A 23,109-nucleotide genomic window follows, 5' to 3' on the forward strand; every position below is an offset into this window, starting at 1 on the left:
ATAAAGTTGATTACCATGGGTAAATTTTACCCTGGTGTGACGTTAACGCAAAAGAATGCTCTCATTATCAGGCAAGTTTCCTGAGCAAACATGGGCAGCGCCATCTTGAATTATTTCTGCTCCAAACTTCCGATTCAGACAGAACAAAATGAAGTGCGGTTGAAGTAAGCAGTGTGTTGACAGTTAAACTTAAATTGCTAAATCAAACCAGACGAACCCACGGACTCTCCAAAAATGGATTCAGCACGACGTAGATGACACTCCAGGATTTTCTCTGCTCTGCTTGGTTGTGTGAACTCATCGCTTGGAAGTGGAATGTTTTGAGCAGCGTCCAGCTTCAAAGTGCTAGTGTGGATCTACCTCGCCATACAGTACGCCTTAAATCTAAACCAGCTGCAGACAATAAGTTAAGGATGTGCTTTAAACCTAAAGATCTACCTAAAAGATTGTATGTTTGTTCATATCATATGGTTGATCATTTGTGGACAAAATTATAACGAACCGTGCAGCATGTGTTAACGTGAGGTGTAGATTGATATGCCGGCCACTTGAGTGACCAAAATTAGGTGAAATTAAAAATAATTTTACAATTGTCGAATGCAGAAGGGCTGACAAGTATTTTGTTGTTACAAGGAAATACTGCAACGTATGTACATATAAACAAAAATAGTATGTCATTCTTGTCTATTGCAGATATTGATCGCAATAAAATATTGGGAAAACCATTAGATTTCTTGTTTTATTTAAAATGATGGGTGCATGTGCAAAACAGGTCAATATCACAATTTATAAAATTATTAGAAAAATATTAGCAAAGGTGGAGCATAAGTCGAGCCTTCCATCATCAAAGTACAACGCACGTAATCTTGATATACACTGTATGTCCATCGACATACAAGTCTTCCGTTGACCAACAGCGTTTTCCACCTGTGAACAAACGAATAAAAAAACTTTACGTAATTGTGCCATCCTACACGTACTGTTTAGCGACAGGCTAGCAGCAGATCAATCAATCAATCAATCAACTTTATTTGTATAGCACATTTAAAAAATCCGCAAAGGAGTCGAAAGTGCATACCATAAAACAGCAAAATAAGTTAACATTCAAAGATAAAGGAAACACATAAAAAATTTAAATAAATAAAAGATGAGGTCATAAACAGTCATTGCTCATTAAAAGCTGAAGAAAATTTAAAATGTTTTAAGGCGTGATTTGAAATCCGTAAGTGAAGGAGTCTGTCTAATAGTAAGTGGTAATTGGTTCCACAGCCTAGGCGCCATCGCTGCAAATGCACGGTCACCCCTAAGCTTCAGCCTTGATCTTGGGACTTCTAGAAGCAGGTGGTCAGCTGATCTGAGGGTTCTGGTTGGACTGTAAGGCTGAAGCAGTTCTGACAGATATGGCGGCGCAAGATTATAAACCTGGAAAATAAATCTGACAGTCATCAGCATACAAATGAAATAAAACACCATGTTTCCTCAAAACAGAACCAAGAGGCAATAAATAAAGCGACAATAAAAGAGGGCCGAGAACAGATCCCTGGGAAACCCCGTGTGGAAGCAGATAGCTCATGTTGCAGCCACAACAGTACAGTACTTGTCGTACATAATATTTAACATCATCCTAATTACACTCATCATAGTAATAACAATATCAAAGACAACACGTCGTTTCATGCGCCAGATTTAAGTTTTGGTACTTTTTGAGGACCGGACACATGAAAATGCCAGTGGCGCCTCCAGAAATTTTTCATAGGGGTGGCCAGATGGGGCACCTTAAAATCTTGGGGTGGCAAACCAAAACTAAAAGCCATAATTTCAGGTTTTAATTATATTATTGCAGTAAAAAGGTCAGGGGAAAACTATAACAAAAAGTTAAGGACACGGCTACTGATATAATGTGTAATATTGTGTAATATTTTATGTTACTAATGATTTAATGTGCATATTCCATAACTGTCCAGTCAACATTTTGAGTTTCCTACAATTCTGTTTTATTGTGTTATGTATATATTAGGCATAAAGTGTACATTTACCAAAAGAAAATAATTACTGGGGAAAAGCAGGTGCTGGCAGGTACAAATAAAAGCAAGTAGAGAAGCAATCATATCTTAATTGGGTATTTCCTAACACAATGTTAATGTGACACAAAAATAATTATTACTGAATGAACAAACATAAAAAGTACTTCCCAACAGGGATACAATATACTGGCTAACGGGGTTGCCAACAAATTTATAGGGGTGGCCGTGGCCACCCCTGGCCACCCCCTGGTGGCGCCACAAATAATGTTTGTTTTGGCCTCCCCAGGTAAGACTAATGCCCACCCACACCTGGCATCCTGGCAACACCACTGTGTAAATTGATGATACACACACACGCAAAATAAGAATAAAAGATAATAATAAGTTGAATGAGTATTTGCCCAAGTTAAAATACAGGTTAATTCATTTTGGGGACACAAATGGCACCCTATTTAAAAAGAAATAATAATAAAAATAAATAAAATACCTTTTACTGTTTAATTATTTATTTACTATTGTAAAACGATGTTTATTTTCTAATGTCATTTTACCGCATAAAGTAGGTGTAAATAGATCTAAACATAGAGATGAGATAAATGCATGTTTGTTCAAATGTTTGAATCCCAAGTGGCATTATTAACACGGACCGCAAGAGGCGTGCTGTGATTGGTCCACGGCGGTGGGTGTTTCCGCATTCTGCAAATAGCTGTCAGCAGAAGCGCGACTTGCAAGAGGGAAAGTGTCGCGTCTGGGAAACCTCCTCGGTGTTTGCTCGAGGGAATAAGGGTGCGAAGCCACAACGGAGAAATGCCTTACATACTGATCAGCACGCAGATCAGACTGGTGCGTAAACAGTGAATGGCTGTCGTGTCTCGTGTTGTGCTTATTTAGTGAGGGCGGAGCTGAAAGTCATTTTTTTTCTCTTTCTTTTCTTTTGCATTCAACAAATGAATGGGGGGGAAAACAATGTGAAGGGCAAATAGTCCTCTCAAAATGTTTTTTTTTTTCATAGATTCTATAGATAAATACTATTTATTATTTTGGTTATGTGATGTGCCATTGGTAATATTTTAATCAACTACTAGATGATTCATAAACGGGGCTGCATTGTGGTGAGGTAAGGCTAGACATCACTGACATAAGTAGGAAACTAAAATGAAATGAGTATGCATTACAAATGATCATTTTCATCTGGCATTGGTGTAGTAGTTCATGAAGAATAACTGACACAAAAGTCCTTTCACACTGCACTTGCTCAGTGAAGATAACAACTCATGCCCATATTTGTAAATTCAGATGTAGCAGGAAGTAAACAACGAGGCTTTCCCAATTTCAAGTGTAAAGTAAACCATACAGCAATAAGATGTGTCTCTCATTGTTGCAAAAGAAAAGCTCTGGATTTTTTCATTTTAAGAAAAAATTAAGGGCAAAAAAACAAAACAAAAAAAAGGCTCTACTAATGTTTCAACAGGACCTTGGAGAGGTTCAATTCCTTTGTGAACTGCATTTTCACCAAACTGCTTCAATATACATTTCAGGCTGTTTCAATAACATTGAATATACTGTACATTTAGGGCAGGCGTCAGCAAATTTTAACAGTTAAATAGCCATTTCGACCTGCTTTCCAAAGAAAAGACATCACTGGGAGCCACACACACTTTTTTCCATCTGAACCCAAGAGTCGGAAACAGGGCCGGAGTGGGACTCATTTTCAGCCCAGGAGTTTCATGCCACAGACCGGCCGACTTTATATCATGACCTACTGTATTGAAATATTGTAATAGTAATCGTGCTGTCAAACGATTCAAAATTTTAATCGCGATTGATCATATGCTGTCAATAGTAAACTTTGTTCCATTTTTTTAAATGCAAAAATGATTTACAGTGGTATGAAAACGTATCTGAACCTTTTGGAATTTCTCACATTTCTGCATAAAATCACCATCAAATGTGATCTGATCTTTGTCAAAATCACACAGATGAAAAAACAGCCTGCTTTAACTAAAACCATCCAAACATTTATAGGTTTTCATATTTTAATGAAGATAGCATGCAAACAATGAGAGAAGGGGAGGGAAATACAGTAAGTAAGTGAACCCTCTGCCTAAGCAGACTTGAAGAGCAAATGAAACCAATTTTTACCGAACAATTTAAGCCAGGTGTGTGCCCAATCACTGATGAGTGGTTTAAAGCTGCCCTGCCCACGAGAAAACACACACCTGGTAAGAATTGTATTGATGAGAGCATTGTCTGATGCGCATCAAGGCTCGGTCAAAAGAGCTGTCTGAACACTTGCGATCAAGGATTGTTGATTTGTATAAAGCTGGGAAAGGATACAAAACCATCTCTAAAAGTCTGGATGTTCATCAATCGAAAGTCAGAGAAGTTGTCCACAAATAGAGAGAGTTTGGCACTGTTGCTTCTCTCCCAAGGAGTGGCCATCCATGGAAGATGACGGCAAGAGTTCAGCGCAGAATACTCAGAGAGGTAAAAAGAACCCTAGCGTGTCTGCTAAAGACTTACAGAATTCACTGGCACAGTCCAATATCTCTGTGCACACATCAACTATATGTAAAACTATGGCCAAGAATGATGTTAATGGGGGGACTCCACGGAGGTAGCCACTGCTGTCTGAAAAAAAAACATTGTTGCTCATTTAATGTTCGCAAAAAGGCACTTGGACATGACGCAGACGTTTTGGCAAAATATTTTGAGGACTCATGAAACCAAAGTTGAGTAACACACAACGTCATGTGTGGAGGAAAAATGGAACAGCTCACCAACATCAAAACCTCATCCCCACCGTGAAGCATGGTGGAGGGAACATCATGATTTGGGGCTGTTTTGCTACCTCAGGTCCTGGGTAACTTGCAGTCATTAATGGAAGAATGAATTCAAAAGTTTATCCAGATGTTTTGACGGAAAACCTGAGGCTGTCTGTCAGACAGTTGAAGCTAAAAAGAAGATGGATGCTGCAACAAGACAATGATCCAAAACATGGATGTGAATCAAATTCAGAATGGTTTCAGAAGAACATAATGCACATTCTGGAGTGGCCAAGTCCAGACTTGAACTCCATTAAGATGCTGTGGCATGACCTAAAGACAGCGATTCCTACCAGACATCCCAAGAATCTGACTGAACTACAGCAGTTTTGTAGAGAAGAATGGGCCAAGATTAGTCCTAATCGATGTGCCAGACTGATCTGCAACTACAGGAAGCGTCTGGTTGAAGTTATTGCTGCCAAAGAGGGATGAGGGGCACAAAATATTAAATGGGATGGATCACTTAGTTATTCTTCCCCCTTCTGTCATTGTTTGCATACTATCCCCATTAGAATATGAACACCTATAAATGTTTGGGTGGTTTTAGTTAAAGCAGACACAGTTTTTTCATATGTGTGATTCTGACAAACTTCAGATCACATTTAAAGGTGATTTTATGCAGAAATGTGAGAAATTCCAAAAGGTTTAGATAATTTTTCATACCACTGTATTTTAATTTTTAAATACACCTATCAGCACAGGAGTTGACCAATGTGCATACCTTACATCAAATTTAAGCCTCATTAGAAACAGGAAAAGAGTTTTACTTTGCACTTGTAAAGATGAATTAAAACATGGATTTTCCCCGAATAACTTGTAAAAAGGGAGGCACGGCAGAAGAGTGGTTAGCTTCTCCCCTGACAGTTCTGAGATCAAGTGCTCAAGCATGGGTACTTTTTGGAGTTACCATTTTATTTTTTTGGGGTACTATCTTTAATTTGATCTTACATATGAGACTGACTTTTTCAAGGCTCAGGAACCTTTTACAGCTGTTTTGAATTACACATGTGGCAAGTGTGTACAAAACTGAAACTTTTCATCGTAGTATTTAAAAAAAATTTTTTTTTTTTTTTTTTTTTTTTTTTTAAAGTTTGTGGTTATAATTAGCTGAAAAATCTTCAGAATCAGAAAAGTTAGGTTGGCCTACCGGGAAGTGTCCCCGTAGTCCCGATTAGCCACTCCGGCACTGGTGGGGAACCAGTCAGGCTCACTTTTTATACACCTTTATTTTCTGAACACTCACTCAGGTCATTAATTCACCAACTATGTAAAGTCACGGTGACAATCAGAAGGATATATGTAGGTCAGGGGTGTCCAAACTTTTTGCAAAGGGGGCCAGATTTGGTGTCAAAAAAATCTGGGGGGCCGACCTTGGCTGACGCTTTTTACGTAGATCACTTAGAGCTGTCAAAATCATCGCGTTAACAGGTGTTAATTAATTTTTTAAAAATTAATCACGTTAAAAATATTTGACGCATTTAACGCACATGCCCCGCTCAAACAGATTAAAATGACAGCAAAGTGTCATTTCCACTACTTGTGTTTTTTGGTGTTTTTCCGCCCTCTGCTGACACTTGGGTGCGACTGATTTTATGGGTTTCAGGCTTCAGCACCATAATTATTATTGACATCAACAATGGCTACTAGTTTATTTTTTTGATTGAAAATTTTACAAACTTTATTAAAACGAAAACATTAAGAGGGGTTTTAATATAAAATTTCTTTGACTTGTTCTAACATTTATTTTTTTAAGAACTACAAGTCTTTCTATCCATGGGTCACTTTAACAGAATGTTAATAATGTTAATCCCATCTTGTTGATCTATTGTTAAAATAAACAAATACAGTACTTATGTACAGTATGTTGAATGTATATATCCGTCATGTGTCTTATCTTTTCATTCCAACAATAATTTACAGAAAAATATGGCATATTATAAAGATGGTTTGGATTGCGATTAATTACGATTAATTTTTAAGCTGTGATTAACTCGATTAAAAATTTTAATCATTTGACAGCCCTAAGAACAATATATTTAAGCAAATTTTAGCAAGCCATTCTGTGCATCACCTTTGCTTTATTAATATTTTTAATTATTTAATTAATAATTTCAACAATCTCAGAACTAGCCTTTGTGGTGTTGTCTTTCGACTCTCGGGTTCTTGCGAAATACTGCTGTGAAATAATCTAGCTTCAAGTTGCTTCAATTTCTCACAACGTATCTTCCCTGTAATCTTGTCGTACATGTCAACGTGTCTTGTTTGGTAATATCGCCTCACATTGAACTCTGTGTGTGGGCCAGACGTTACTGATTTTAGGACAGTAGCTGAGGGCCGGATGAAATTTGACCACAGGCCGCATTTGGCCCCCGGGCTGGACTTTGGACATGTCTGATGTAGGTGGTTCACTTACTGTATGTGGGCATTCGTATGCACACCTGATGATTATCCGCTCAATTCTAGTTAAACAACTACCTGGCAAGTAAAATCAAGTAATAGTACTTCATTGCTGTATCTTTCAGGAAAACGGCCCAACCAATGTAGGAGATGAGTATTCTGATCCAGCTGTCATGAATTACCTGGGAGCAAGAAAAACAACCGTGCTCGGAAATCATTTGTGAGTACTGAAATGAGTGCTTTGCCATTGGTTGCAGGTGGATAAGGGCGAACTAGCATATGGGGATAGCGGCGATTTCCCCGGTGGGCCGGTGGCCTAGTGGGCCAGTGTCGGGAGAAATAAGTAGGGTCTTAACTCCTAAAATACTGTAAGTAGGGTTTAGTGTCACTACACATACTCGAACTGCGAGCCTACATGTATTACAGGTACATCGGAAAAATAAGTATTCGGTGAAAAATAAGTAGGAATTGGTCACTGCGGGCAAGCCAGCGAACTTTAGTGTTCCTGTGGTCAAATGAGCGGACTATAAAATTAGTGCACCCGCGTAATCCAAGCATTACGGTAAATGTATTCCGACAGCGCGACAAGGCAGTTGACTTCCATGTGCAAAAGTTAACACTCAACACTCTAAAATATGTAACACAACCATTGTCATCTTTTAATAAGGATTGATTTTAAAACACTACCATCAACATGTCTTTTTTGTGAGCTGTCAGGTCAGTACAACATTTAATGATTCCCCTTAGCAAAGCGTCGTTTTAGTAGATGGCAGGTTATAGTTCTTTTTTTTTTTTTTTTTTTTTGTGGCACTGTAATCCCACAAATCTGAATAAATTCTAGCCAAGGTAGATTAGTAGTAGACCTCTCTGACTACTCCCATACTCAAAACTATGCATTTTTTCTGAACCAATATTTAAAGAAAAATGATAAAAAGTCCTACATGTATACTTTGATCAGGTTACAGTTCTCATTGTTGTGGTACTGTAAATCCACAATTTTGAATAACTTCTGGGCAAGGTTGGTGAATTTTAGTAGTGGAGTTTTCTGAATACTCACACACTCAAAATTATGTATTTTTTACTGTACCAATATTTGGAAAATTTGAATTAAAAGTCTTTCATGTGTACATTACAGTTCTCTAATGGTTTATTCATGTTATAGTTTATTGTATCAACGACCTGTTTGCATTAAAATCACTACACTGTTGTAATTATTTTACCGTAGGCTGATTAAGGGCTTGGGTTATTGTTTACTATATGATTTTTGTCCAAATCAAAATGCAGGTTTTTTCATCAAGGTACATATACAGGTACTTGTGTTGCTGTTTGGATGGCTTCCAACACCGTCCCTGAAATGGGCCGGTCTTTCAATCACTCCCAGGCAACGCCACCCCACCCAAGTCCGCCCCTGTAGGTGGACTTTAAAGTAGCATTAGAGAAGTTTTTTTTTTTTTTGTTTTTTAATGCATTAGTTTTCATAACTTCGGATTCCATTTTACCAGGTTTGCGTCACAATTTGCATTGAAATTGCGCAGAATGTCATTTTTCAAGATATTTCAAGCTAGTTGTTCATTTTTTCTGCCTATTTTCAAAAGGCCAATTCTTATTGGATCTAATTTAAATACTCATAATTTCAATTTCAACACTTGCTCTGATTGGCTGTCGCTGGAGTGGGTGTGTCAGTGGGAAGTTTGTGGACACGCAGACTACGATCGTTCTTCAATGACACAAAGCTTAACTATTTCACTTTTACACACACAAAAAATATTCACTCACTTGACACTCCTGCTATTGCGGGGTTCCGCGCTGTATGTGGAGTGAGGCGTATTTCAATCAGGAGAAACCCTTTCACTGGGACTTCGCTTGACACTAAAAAGTGTAGTCTTATAAAATATCCTCAGCTGGTCTAAATATATATCGGAGGGATACATCATCCAACGTGGAGACAAAGCCAATAGTAAAAATTTGCTACTCATCTGTTGCTTAATCTCATCTCGTGAGACGAATTTGATCATCTCAAATTTATCTCATTTTTTCCTTATTTGTTTCCGAGTTTGTGCTCCTCAGGGTACCCTTAGGAGCAAGTGATGAGTCAAAATGAGCAAAGACACCATTGAGACAAAGGAGATTGATTTGAGAAAACCAGATTTGAGCAATATTTGAGAAGAGAAATTCTCTTAATTAAAAATGGAGTTAACGTATTTTATAAGGCGCACCGGATTATAAGGCGCACCTTCAGCGCATGACATATTTTAGAACTGTTTCCATATATAAGGCGCACCGCATTACAAGGCGCATAGAATAAACGCTACAGTAGAGGCTGGGGTTATTTTATGCATCCATTAGACTGTGCTGCGCTAAAGGGAATGTCAACAAAGCACAACAGCAAGGTAAAACGTAGTGCAACATTTACACTCACCGGCCACTTTATTAGGTACACCATGCTAGTAACGGGTTGGAACCCCTTTTGCCTTTAGAACTGCCTCAATTCTTCGTGGCATAGATTCAACAAGGTGCTGGAAGCATTCCTCAGAGAGTTTAGTCCATATTGACATGATGGCATCACACAGTTGGTGCAGATTTGTCAGCTGCACATCCATGATGCGTATCTCCCGTTCCACCACATCCCAAAGATGCTCTATTGGATTGAGATCTGGTGACTGTGGAGGCCATTTGAGTACAGTGAACTCATTGTCATGTTCAAGAAACCAGTCTGAGATGATTCCAGCTTTATGACACATGGCGCATTATCCTGCTGAAAGTAGCCATCAGAAGTTGGGTACATTGTGATCATAAAGAGATGGACATGGTCAGCAACAATACTCAGGTAGGCTGTGGCGTTCCAACGATGCTCAATTGGTACCAAGGGGCCCAAAGAGTGCCAAGAAAATGTTCCCCACACTATTACACCACCAGCAGCAGCCTGAACCGTTGATACAAGGCAGTATGGATCCATGCTTTCATGTTGTTGACGCCAAATTCTGACCCTACCATCCGAATGTCGAAGCAGAAATCGAGACTCATCAGACCGGACAACGTTTTCCCAATCTTCTATTGTCCAATTTCGATGAGCTTGTGCAAATTGTAGCCTCAGTTTCCTTTTCATAGCTGAAAGGAGTGGTCTTCTGCTGCTGTAGCCCATCTGCCTCAAAGTTCGACGTACTGTGCGTTCAGAGATGCTCTTCTGCCTACCTTGGTTGTAACGCGTGGTTATTTGAGTCACTGTTGCCTTTCTATGAGCTTGAACCAGTCTGGCCATTCTCCTCTGACCTCTGGCATCAACAAGGCATTTCTGCCCACAAAACTGCCGCTCACTGGATATTTTTTTTTTTTTCCCGGACCATTCTCTGTAAACCCTAGAGATGGTTGTGGGGGAAAATCCCAGTAGATCAGCAGTTTCTGAAATACTCAGATCAGCCCTTCAGGCACCAACAACCATGCCACGTTCAAGTCACTCAAATCACCTTTCTTCCCCATACTGATGCTCGGTTTGAACTGCAGGAGAGGAGAGGAGTCTTAAACCATGCCTACATGCCTAAATGCACTGAGTTGCCGCCATGTGATTGGCTGATTAGAAATTAAGTGTTAACGAGCAGTTGGACAGGTGTACCTAATAAAGTGGCCGGTGAGTGTATATCGGGGGGATACATCATCCAGCGTGGAGACAAAGCCCATAGCAAAAATTTGCTACTCATCTGTTGCTTAATCTTATCTCGTGAAACGAATTTGATCATCTCAAATTTATCTCATTCTTTCCTTATTTGTTTCTGAGTTTGCGCTCCTAAGGGTACCCTTAGGAGCAAGTGATGAGTCAAAATGAGCAAAGACATCATTGAGACAAAGGAGATTGATTTGAGAAAACCAGATTTGAGCAATATTTGAGAAGAGAAATTCTCTTAATTAAAAATGGAGTTACCGTATTTTTCGCACTATAAGGCGCACCGGATTATAAGGCGCACCTTCAGCGCATGGCATATTTTAGAACTTTTTCCATATATAAGGCGCACCGCATTATAAGGCGCATAGAATAAACGCTACAGTAGAGGCAGGGGTTATTTTATGCATCCATTAGACTGTGCTGCGCTAAAGGGAATGTGAACAAAACACAACAGCAAGGTAAAACATGTAGTGCAACACTTATATCACATAGTGTAGGGGAACTTTCTTTTCCACAGTCACCCTTTTTGTGTTGGATGGGTTATAATTTTTCCACCGTTTTGCAATGTATGCCCTGTATTTGACAGGGCATGTATAAAGGCCAAAAACGCCTATGACTACTCCTGCTGCTTATGTTGAATTATCAAATAAAACTATTCAAATTTGGGGGGAAATTTTGTCTTTTTGGTCCCAAAATGTTATAATTGGTCAGTGAAGAAAACAGTCTGGACATGAAGTTCAAGGTGTCCTGAAAAAAGGAATCAAACCAGTGGCCTATACTACGAACCGAGTTCAACCTCCCCAGAAGTAATCCAGTTTACCATCGGGTAACCGGAGTTGACAAAACCTGGTTGTCTAGTTTGTGGTCAATCGGTACTACGACGCTGATTATGAGGTTGATTAGTCGAACCTGTGTCAACCCAGTCAGAGTTACTGCGCGTTCACATAAAAGGGGGCGGTGACCAGAGTCAAACACTACTTGTGACGATGGCACGGGCACCTTACTTCACGGAGGAGGAATGCGCGATGATCATGCGGAATTATGAGGAATTAAAATCCACCCTCACCGCGAAATCCAACACCGCTTCGGCGAGTAGAGCGCAACGGGTCTGTTGACAGCGAATTTACAGATCGTGTGATTTGTGAATGCGTCAATATGCCAGTTTACATATGTCCATGAAAAGAAATAAAGCCTGCTGTCAGGACAATAAAATAAGATTTGGTACATTAACAGTAAGAAATAATTGTCACGCATCACCACACGAAACAGGATGATTGTATGTTTAGTCCCCTTGACTGTACGAATACGTATGTTTTTTTTTTTTAGTTTGGGCCTAAAAAATCCAGCCCGACTCGACCCGAGTCCGATCAATAAACTTGATTTGCAGGCCCGAGCCCGACAAAAAAAAATTATGTTATATTTGTGAGGACTCAGGAGAAGAAGGAAATGCGGGGATGCCATGCGTTGTTGTGTAAATAAAAGCCCGTCTTTTGTAACATTTTTTCACAGTTAAACAAGACTGTAAGATGCATATTCAATAAACATGTATATCTTTTATATTTGTGCGTCTGTCCTATCAGTGGATTTGACATTTAATTTAATCTCCTCGAGTTGGCAGAAAAAAACGCAAGTTTTCTCAATGTTTAAATAGTCTACATATTTCTATGATTATTATAAATGCATCAATTTGAAGCGTTTCCATACCCCACTCCGAATCGCACGGCATACAGTGTTCTTACGCAGATATTCAGCATCATCGATGGAATACATATATTGTCCCTGGCGAAAGAGCGCACGGACAGGCACACACAATCTGCGCGGTTGTGAGGGCCTGACTCGGCGGGTTACATTAGTGACGTCTGCCTAGATCAGTTGGCACAGGTAAAGATTTCCCTCAGCTGAAAATCTATATCTTTCATGGAGAACATCTTCCGGGTACGCCAGCGGATTCTGGAGGTCCCGAAATACCCGTGCCCTCCGGAGAGAGCCCCTCACAATCCGCGCGCCAATGTCGTATGGGTCGTCCAAGTACGCTGTCATTGTCAGGAAGACACGTCCGCGGAGGAGTGCTGTTTAAATAGACCGTGGTTAATTGGAATCCTGATGTTAAGCAAGATCTAACTCTGACACGACCAGGTTTGGCGTGTGGCATGTGTTGCCATGGCAACACTTCTCGGTTCCAACATATCCACCTTTCGTAGTCTCGCACAGCTGCGAACTTACGTCGCACGTGATAAAGTTACTCTCGAAGTTACCCTGCTAAGCCAGAAAACCGGCTTCGTAGTATAGGCCACAGGCCGTTGTGAACAAAATTTTTTGAAATATATGAATACAAACATGGCAAGCAAATAAGATTTTGTATATTATGATGGAGTGTTGTGGTTTTCTTATTATAAATGGTGCAATTTTGTAAGCCCGTTATGTTTGCAAATTTGTATAAATCGGTCACAAAAAACAAAAACAAAAAACAACAAAAAAAAACTTGTGGCTCAATATTGATTCACCTAAGACGCACCGGATTATAAGGTGCACTGTCAGCTTTTGAGAAAATTTAAGGCTTTTAGGTGCGCCTTATAGTGCGGAAAATACGGTACACTTGTACAGCACCTTTCAGGTACTCAAAGCGCTTTGACACAATATCCTCATCTACCTGCTGGTGACGCAACAACGTGGGGTTCAGTGTCTTGCTCAAGGATACTTGGATGAATTTATCAGGACAGAGAGTTGAACTCACAACCTCTGAGTTGGGGAACGACTTCTCTACCAGTGAGCCACACACGGGCTCAGATGCACTGTGCTCAATGTGACGCGGCACATCAATGGAAAGCAACTTCAGAAAGAGCTTCCAAAAACTTCCAAATCGCAGACATGTTGCCTGTGAGCCACTAGTTTTGCCTGTTTTGATTATGTCATCAAACAAGAGGACTAAGGTTCTTCACACTATTTTGTGGTAAACTTTCGGTCTTCGAAATCAAAGACCGATAATGCATTTGTAGCAGCCGATAGTTTTCGACGCCAAATTTTCAGTCACATCTCAAATTTTTACATTGAACAAGATGAACCAGATGTTATTTAATTATTTGACCAATTATAATATTTTCTCGGATTTTGGCATGAGATGAATTTAGATGTGATTGGACATGTCAGCAGACACAACTCTTTTTTACAATGAAAGAATCTTGAAAACCAAAAATGAGCAATTGCAGACTGGAAGCATATCAAATTGAGAAAAATTTGTGACTGGCACAATGTAAGGTTGCTCCGCGAGATCAGTAAAAGAGGCAGCTTTGAGGCAAGTTGAAGAAATAAAATACTTTGCTCATCCGTATCTTTTACTGAGACATTAATGAGATTGTGACTAAGTAAGGAGATAAAATTGAGACGCATTTCAGATCGACACAAGTACTCATAGTTGTCTCTTGGTGAGATCTTGAAAGGAGACAACTGTGAGAATATATTGAAAAATCTTGCCAGTAGAACTATTCTCAAGACCTTCTCATGTAATGCTCACTATGAGACTTACTTCTCATGAGACAAATTTGAAAAAATTGAGAAAACCACTCTGGTCTTGATTATTGCTGATTCATTTCTCAGAGATTTAAATGAGACATGAACAAGATCTCATCTTCAATTTTGCTTTTCAATGGGAGTGCATTTGCTCTGTTTCATTGCTGGTTGCAGGTGTTCTGCCTTTTTCAAATTTCCATATGTACAACATGGTGTTAACTTCAATGTGGCAATAAACATGTCCTTGCTGTCATCAGAAAACATGGAAGTATTAGACCTCCTATGCAGTAAGAAGGGAAAGAGTGCTGCTTCGCACGTTTTGAAAAGGGTTGGTCAATATGATGGGAAACAGACTGAGGAGGTGTTGTCATTGGCAATAAGATCCAAACGCTGCTGGGAAATGGATGAAGGTGTGGAGGGAAGTGAACAAACTGCGGAACAATTAACAAGATTTGACCCTCCAAACAGAGTTTAGTGAGAACCCACATCTGCAGAAAGTACTCAAGATAACTCTGTTTATCTCATTTAGTTCAGAGTACCGTGTGGACGAGCCTCCTCGACTGGTGTTGGACAAGTTGGAGAAGATAGGTTACCGCCTGCTGACGATGACAGGGGTGGGACAGACGCTTGTGTGGTGCCTTCACAAAGAGATAAAGGAGATAGAGTGAGAAGAAGACAGGTGGACATGGAAGCATACTAAGACGTTTACTTTATACTGTGGGATATTCGTTTTTTTTTTTTTTTTTTTTTTTTAATGTGCAATATTCAGTGTTGCCAAATGATTTATCCAGCCATCTACTGTAGCAATTGTCTTCATTTAGGGTCAAGAGTGAGCTGAAGCCAAGCTGACTTTCAAAGGCTAACCTATTCAGAGAAACTAAATATGATTGTACATATGATTTCTTTGTTTCATTTACCAATTTAAAGTTTTACATTTTGGGAGTGTCAGTTAGATTGAATGTCTGTGAATCTTTGAATGCAAGCATCCAATTAAACACTGTGACTGATGAATTTGCATAGACAATAACTGTCATTTCCCCCCAGAAATCTCAAATGTTGATGATTAAAAACTTAAATGTGTGTGTTGATTTTGTATTTGTTCCATGAGCAACGATACTATTCCATTTTCTTTCGATTCATCCAAGGTCGAGGACAGGAGCTTCGGCAGGGAAGCCCGGCCTTCCCTCTCCCCAGCAACTTTGTGTAACTCCTCCAGGGAGACTTCAAGGTGTTCCAAGGCCAGCTGGGTGACATAATCCCCCCACCTCACTAGCAAGGCTTCCAGTATGCATCCTTATAAGATCCCAAGCCACTTCAACTGATTCCTCTCAGTGTGGGGGAACGAACCCCTCCCGAATGACCCGAGTTTCTCATCCTATCTCCAAGGGAGAGCCCAGACTCCCTGTTGAAGATGCTCATTTCAAATGTTTGTTTCCATGATCTCATTCTCTTGGTCACAATTTACAGCTCGTGACCATGGATTATGGAAGGAATGGAACAAGACGACCTAAAGAAACTTATCCACTTGGAGAAAGACCTCATTCAACCCTTACTGGAAACAAATCCAACTTACTTCTGGCAATGCGGACCAAACTGACACCGGTCACACAGGGACCGATCCCGCCAGTATAAGGGGGTCCAATATCGCTCCCTCTAGATGTGGGACTCTGCCAAATGTTCCTAGCAGACCTTTAAAATTTTGGTCTACCAGATCAGACATGGTAGTGAACGGTTGAGAGCTCTTTAACCGATCATCAAACTGCAGCCTAGGGTGTCCTAGTGCACATATGGACATTCTTATGCTAAAACTTAATGTTCATTATATATTAAAATCTTTTTAAATTGTTTTTATACTTGGTATTATTATCGGCGTAACAAAATATCAAAATGTTCATATATCGTGATACTAATATCCCAAAAGGTTATCGATATGCTCCTGCTAAGAATCGATGTGTTTTTTTTTTGTTTTTTTAAAGGTGTCAGAGTTTTTGGTTTTCAAAATAAAAAAATTAAAAAAGGAACAGCAACAAGTTCCTATAAAGTTTTCCACCACAATAATGTCTCTGTTAACTCTATGGTTGCCATTTTGACTGAGAGGGGTGAATGAACTTTCGTTCATTTGAAACCAGAGCGTTCGCAGTCAGTCTATCCGATTTTTGAGGGCGTTTACAGGCCACTTTTTGTTCATTTTAGGACATTTACAGGTCTTTTCCTGTTGAGTTTGAGTCACTGGCAATTCATTTGAGAAGATTCCCGTGTTACTTCCTGTTCTAAAACCCAAAATCAACAGGACGTGACCCATAAATGCCCCAAAATCAGCAAGAAGTGACCCTGAAATGCACCAAAATCAACAGGAAGTGACTTAAAATCGAGAGAAAGTGGCCTAAAATACCCCAAAATTAAACTCATTGGTTGCCATTGACCGTCAGAGACGTCCGAGGGGGGTGGGCGGTCGCGGAGGCGCCGTGGGTGTTCTGGGGCGGGGATTGATCGGGGCCCTGACGCTTCTTCCGCCCTGGGGCCGGTGGTTCTGGTGGACGGGGCCACGCCCGCGGGAGCCTGCCTCTTAACTCACGCACTTCTCACTTCGGCACTGTAAATATTTTTCACCCTGGCACTTACATGCTCATACATTTCTCCGGGGAGAGTTGGGACGGGGCTTTACAGTCCCAGCCCGACTCCCCCCTGTTTTTAATGCACCACACACCAAGGTTGTGGGATGGTTGGGACCTGCTGGGGGGGGGGGGGGCCTCACGGCTGCCTCCTCACCACAGGCCCCGCCATCCCTGCACCTTTTTTAAATGCACCACACACATCATACTCCACAGGAGAGCTCTGGCAAAGGGCGGTGGGACGGGCGGCTGGACAGAAACTCCATGCTGCGGTCCCACTGCCCCAAGCCAAGCTCTCCTATTTTAATGCATACATTGCACTACCCTCCCCTCACACCCCCATCACGGTGCTGGGTGATGGCTGCCAGTCGGGAACCTGGCAGCCACAGTAATAGGGTGGTAGGTGGGTCCCACACTTTTTCTATATGGCGTGGCTCCCGGGGTGTGGCCTCCCCTCTGCCTCGGCTGCCGGCCGCGGGAGTGGGTTGGGGGGTCGGGTCTCCGATCTTGCGTCGCCCCATGGCAGTCCCTGGGCGTTCTCCTGCCTCCGCCTTCCCCTCTCTTCTCTGGCTGGGCGTCCGCCCTGCGCTCCGTCGCGGGTCGCTGGCTGGGCGCCGGTGTATCAGCGGGGTGTCGCCTGCACCGGCGGGGGACCCTGCCTTGCCTGGGGCTTGGTGGGCCGCTGGGGGTCCCGTGGCGTGCCGTGCCGGTTGGGGGGCTGTGGCTCGTGGTCCGGGTGGGCGGGCGGGGGTGGGTGTAGGCGTGGGGTTGGTGATGCGTCCCCTCCTGCCATCCCTGAAGGCCGGTTGATGGGCGCGCGGGTGGCCCGGGGGACCACCCTGGGTCCCGGGGGGGGGTGACGGTGGCTCCTTTGCTGGGCGGTTGGAGGAGGGATGGGCTGCGCATGGATCCCCCCGCCCCCCCGCCCGCCCTCCCTCCCCGGGCTGGCTGGGTGTGGGCCGTGGCCCTGGGTTGGTGCCCGCGCGGTCTCTCCGCCCGTCTGCGTGGCTGTCGCGCGCCCGGTGGGGCTTGCGTGCTGCTGGATGTGGTAGGGCATGCTCGGGTTGGGGGTTCCGGTGCCGGGATTGGCGATGCGGCGGCGTAGGGTTGGTCGCCAACGGGCTTTCACTCATAAGAGATTCACACGATTACTGGGTTCTAGATCACAGAACTGATTTGTGTACACTCTACCCCTTTCAATCACTTAGTTTATAGTCTTATAGACACCCCCACCCCCATTCTCCTCTTTCACTGGCCAATAGGCCCCCACATGGTGTAAACCGGAAATACATCTCGCTGACGATAGCACCAGCATATTAGTAACTAGTTTAGATGTTCAATGTATTTCTTGTTGTTGTTTGTGTATGTGTTTCTTTTCTTTCTTCTCTTGTATTTCTTTTCTTCTGTCCCCCCATAATCCCTTCCTGTTCGCTGCTTTGTCATAATAAAAAGGTATTTTGAATGATCACAATGGGAGTATGTCAGACTCTCAATGTGAAACATTAAAACTGTTCAGAATCCGGGCACTTAGACTTCCATTCTCTGTGTCAAACAGCTGAACAGGACAGGTTTAAAAAAAAAAAAAAAAAAAAAAAAAAAAAAAAAAAAAAAAAAAAAAAAAAAAAAAAAAAAAGAGACGTCCGATCCATTTGAACCTGGAGGGTGGCAGCGAATGAACATTCGTTGGATTGATTGGATGGATTGCACGTCAACTAGAGATAAACTCACAATAGAAGGATAACAATAGCTTGTTTTTCTTTTTATAAGTTGTTTTGTAGAATATGCTAGAAAGATTTCCTGACTAATGTATCGATAATCGCCATATCGTGAGATCATTGTTATTGTGAGTTTTGTATCGCAAATTGTATCATATCGTGAGGTAACCAGGGGTTCCCACCCCTACTTGGTATTCATGATTGACAATCCACTAGGAACCATTTACAGTGGAACTACTACTTACGAACATCTCTAAAAGCATTATTTTCAGGTTAAAACACGTTTAAACGGGAAAATATTGCCTCTTGTTAAGAAAGAAACCAGGTTACGAGAGGCAAAAATACTTCACAATAATGTAAAAGATTCGTATATACTTTCTGCTTTTAATGTCACGCTATAAGATCCTGGTTCCCCCTTTGGTCATAATATTTCCCATCATGCCTCCATATTGGGATTCTGCTCTCCTATTGGCCTATTCCTGATGATGTTTCAGTCTGGGTGTCACCATATGATGACGTGCACAGGCACGACGGTGTTGTTATTGCAGGTCAACGTCTGAGCCAAAAGAGCGCAAGGCTCCTTGTGTTTTTATCCCACAGTTTTTTTAAGCCCACAGATGGTTCATTACATTAGTAGCACATTAGAGCATAAGTCTCCTTGTGCTTTTGTGTCACGATGAGTGAGATAGGCGATAGGCATCATCTATCTCGTGAAAGATGACATTGCCTCACTCGAAAGGTGAGATATAATTTTTTTTCTTTGCATTTTGTTCTATTATCCACTTCATTACTACTATTATCGGTTGGGTAAGGTATATGGAATGATTCAAATTTGTTTGGCTGTTGTTTTATTCCGGTTTTACCCCAAATATAACATTTAATGTGGTGTGTCAGTAGTGCTTGGAACGGATTAGGCCATTTACATGTAAAACGTCTCTATTTACAAAATTTTTGGGTCACGAGACTACTTCCAGAACCAATTAATGCAAGTAGAGGTACCATTGCACAATAAAGAACTGAACAGATCAGATGGAACCTTTCAAGAGTTGGTAAATTCAGGTAAAAGAAGCCAAATCGCAAATATATGGCAGCCAATTACTAAACATTACTATAAAGAGTGGGCAAAATGGACTCAAAATTGTAGAAATTCTGGCATATTTTGTATCAAGCTGAAATGTCAAGCAATGCATTTTTTGACAAGCGTTTGTGTAGATTCAAGGATATGGTGTTTTGTGAATGTTTAAGTCTTTCAAAAATTGATCTGTGGACACTACATCACAGGTATGGCGACTAGAGCTGGGCGATATTTCGTCCCCGTGTAGTATAGTGGTGCTTCGACATACGATCCTTTCGACATCCAAGTATAATTTGGCTCATCATTTGTCTCGACATTTGACGACATGCTCGAAATACGATATTTTATAGGGTGGGACTACTGAAGAAATTTAGTGTGGATTTAAAAGAATGTAAAAATATGGGACAATCTCAAAACCTGTATAAAGATACGATTTTCAAAAAATATAAGGATGAGAGAGATGGATAACAACTAGGGTGTTGTGATTATTGTGATATGGGATATCCGGGTTATTTATTTATGTTTTCTGGGCTTGATTTATGGACTGAGCTTTTGCGACACTTGTGTATAGGTAACATGTAGGGTTGTATTGTGGGATTGTATACATGTTGAATAAGAATGTATATTTTTAAATGTATGGACTGGAACTGATACAGTGGGGCAAATAAGTATTTAGTCAACCACTAATTGTGCAAGTTCTCCCACTTGAAAATATTAGAAAGGCCTGTAATTGTCAACATGGGTAAACCTCAACCATGAGGACAGAATATGGGGGGGGGGGGGGCAGAAAATCCACATTGCTTGATTTTTAAAGAAGTTGTTTGCAAATCATGGTAGAAAATGAGTATGTGGTCAATACCGAATGTTCATCTCAATACGTTTAAGTATGTGGTCAATACCAAATGTTCATCTCAATACTTTGTTATGTACCCTTTGTTGGCAATACGGAGGCCAAACATTTTCTGTAACTCTTCACAAGCTTTTCACACATTGTTGCTGGTATTTTGACCCATTCCTCCATGCAGATCTCCTCTAGAGCAGTGATGTTTTGGGGCTGTCATTGGGCAACACGGACTTTCAACTCCCTCCGCAGATTTTCTATGGGGTTGAGACCTGGAGACTGGCTAGGCCACTCCAGGACCTTGAAATGCTTCATGCGAAGCCACTCCTTTGTTGCCCTGGGTGTGTGTTTGGGATCATTGTCATGCTGAAAGAGCCAGCCACATCTCATCTTCAATGCCCTTGCTGATGGAAGGAGATTTTCACTCAAAATCTCTTGATACGTGGCCCCATTCATTCTCTCCTTTAACGTCTATGGCCGGTAGTGGCAGCCAATGCCAGGCAATGAGGTAATTTTGGGCCTTTTAAGGTCATTTACCTGTTCATTTTCAGTTACTTCCTGTTTATTTTGGGGTATTTTATGGGTCTCTTCCTGTTTATTTTGAGTTACAGAACAGGAAATGACCTGGGAATCACACAAATGAATAGGCAGTGACTGAAACTCAACAGAAAATGACCTGTAAATGCCCTAAAATGAAAAGCAAGCGACCTGTAAATGCCATGAAAATCGGACAGAATGACTGAATGCTCTGGTTTCGAATGAACGAACGTTCCCAGTCTAAATGGATTGGGCGTCGAACACCGTCAATGCAGCCTTAGAATTAACCGAGACACTATTATAGTGCTGCAACGATTAATCGATTAACTCGAGTATTCGATTAGAAAAAAAGATTCGAATTCAATTTTGCTGCTTCGAGTATTCGTTTAATTTAAATGGCGTTGTAATAGTTTATTTTGAAAGTGTTTGCATTTAGTTTTATTGATTTGGGTGGATGCACTGCCTTCTAGTCTGCCTCATTTCACATGGCTGAATCCAGGTGCTCCCTGTTAAGACCAACATAAGCTAAGTTTTTGTTTGAGCTATGTTTTTTTAAATGCATTCGTAATTTAGTTTATAGGCATATCAAGCCTATTTTTGTGGGAATACGTGTCTGAACCATTTATTAATCGCATTGTAAAAAAGTAAGCATTTTATAGCATTTAAACTAGTGGACTTTTGCTATGTAAGTTAGCTAATTGTTCTTTTGTTGTACATAGATCCTCATTTATTTATTGATTATACTGTTTGAGGCTCAGCTCAGGTAATTTATTTTTCATGTTCCTTATCCAATTACATTGATTATTCGAACTAATGGTTCATCGATTAATCGACTACTAAAATAATCGATAGCTGCAGCCCTACACTATTATAGTGGAAAATTTTGGTAGCAACTTGTTGGTTCATTTTTATTTATTTTTTTTTAGACATTGAAACCTTTTCAAAGCGATATCTCGATTCTTGGCAGGAGCATATCGATAACCTTTTGGGATACAAAGTATCACGATATATCACTATTTCGATATTTTGCCACATCCCTAGTGTGCACTGTGCAGGCCATTGTGGTTATACACATCACCAACAGCAGTCATATCACCTGCTTACTTAACTGATGGTTATTATGTTTTGTTATAATCGTTATTAATATTAATATACTACAAAAGTGCATTAAATCCGTTAGTCATATTACAGAAACGAGCAATCCGGATCATACATAAAGTGGGATTTTTAGCTCACACCCATAATTTATTTACTCAATCCAAACTGTTAAAATTCAATGATCTTGTAAAATATTACACATCTATATTCTTATTTAAAGCCTTCCATAAAATATTACCCTTAAACTTACAATCCATTTTTACAGTGCGAGAGCAATCTCATAATTTGAGAGGATTTCACAACTTCTCAATACCAAAATTTCGCAGTACTCGTAAAGGATTCTGTATGTCTGTATGTGGGGTAAAACTCTGGAACAGTCTGGATTTAAAATTTAAGCAGTGTCAAAGTATTCAGAGATTCAAATTGTTCTATAAACATCAGGTCTGGTCAAAATACACAGAAAGTGGTCTCTAAATATTTTGGGTATATACTGTATATATAATTATTACATATGCTATAGTTACTTATTACTACTGATATATTGTGTTATCACTGCAACTATATATCACCACTGGCACCAGTAAAGCTGTCATTACATATATTTTGATTTTAAATGTACAATTCATATATGGGGACGGCGGTAATGACGACGATGATGGCGGTGGTAGTGATGGTGGTGGTGATAGTGCAATGATGATGACGATTTTTGGGAAGTGACTGTATTTACATTGAATTTTTGGGGAGTAATTTGGGGGTGGGACCCAAAAAAAAAGCTCTGCTTCTTCCCACTCCTTTTCGAGCTACGTATGTACTGTATGTA

The 23,109-nt window shown here is 40.7% G+C and overlaps 1 protein-coding gene across 1 annotated transcript; it reads left to right on the top strand.

The window, feature by feature from the left end:
* Window positions 1-2,726: 2,726 nt before the first annotated feature.
* On the top strand, window positions 2,727-15,526 carry gchfr (GTP cyclohydrolase I feedback regulator). Its single transcript, XM_057858540.1, has 3 exons — window positions 2,727-2,867; window positions 7,372-7,466; window positions 14,941-15,526. Exons 1-3 carry the CDS (start codon window positions 2,832-2,834, stop codon window positions 15,077-15,079), a joined length of 270 nt encoding a protein of 89 aa, XP_057714523.1. The 5' UTR covers window positions 2,727-2,831; the 3' UTR covers window positions 15,080-15,526.
* Window positions 15,527-23,109: the final 7,583 nt, after the last annotated feature.

Source organism: Corythoichthys intestinalis, chromosome 15, assembly GCF_030265065.1.
Source record: "Corythoichthys intestinalis isolate RoL2023-P3 chromosome 15, ASM3026506v1, whole genome shotgun sequence".
Classification (NCBI taxonomy): Eukaryota; Metazoa; Chordata; class Actinopteri; order Syngnathiformes; family Syngnathidae; genus Corythoichthys; species Corythoichthys intestinalis.

What these genes read in the sequence shown, in the direction of transcription:
- gchfr (XM_057858540.1), top strand. Translation starts at nt 2,832, where the DNA reads ATGCCTTACATACTGATCAGCACGCAGATCAGACTG. An exon ending in TCAGCACGCAGATCAGACTG is followed by an intron (nt 2,868 to 7,371) that starts GTGCGTAAACAG and finishes TGTATCTTTCAG; the next exon opens with GAAAACGGCCCAACCAATGT. An exon ending in ACCGTGCTCGGAAATCATTT is followed by an intron (nt 7,467 to 14,940) that starts GTGAGTACTGAA and finishes TATCTCATTTAG; the next exon opens with TTCAGAGTACCGTGTGGACG.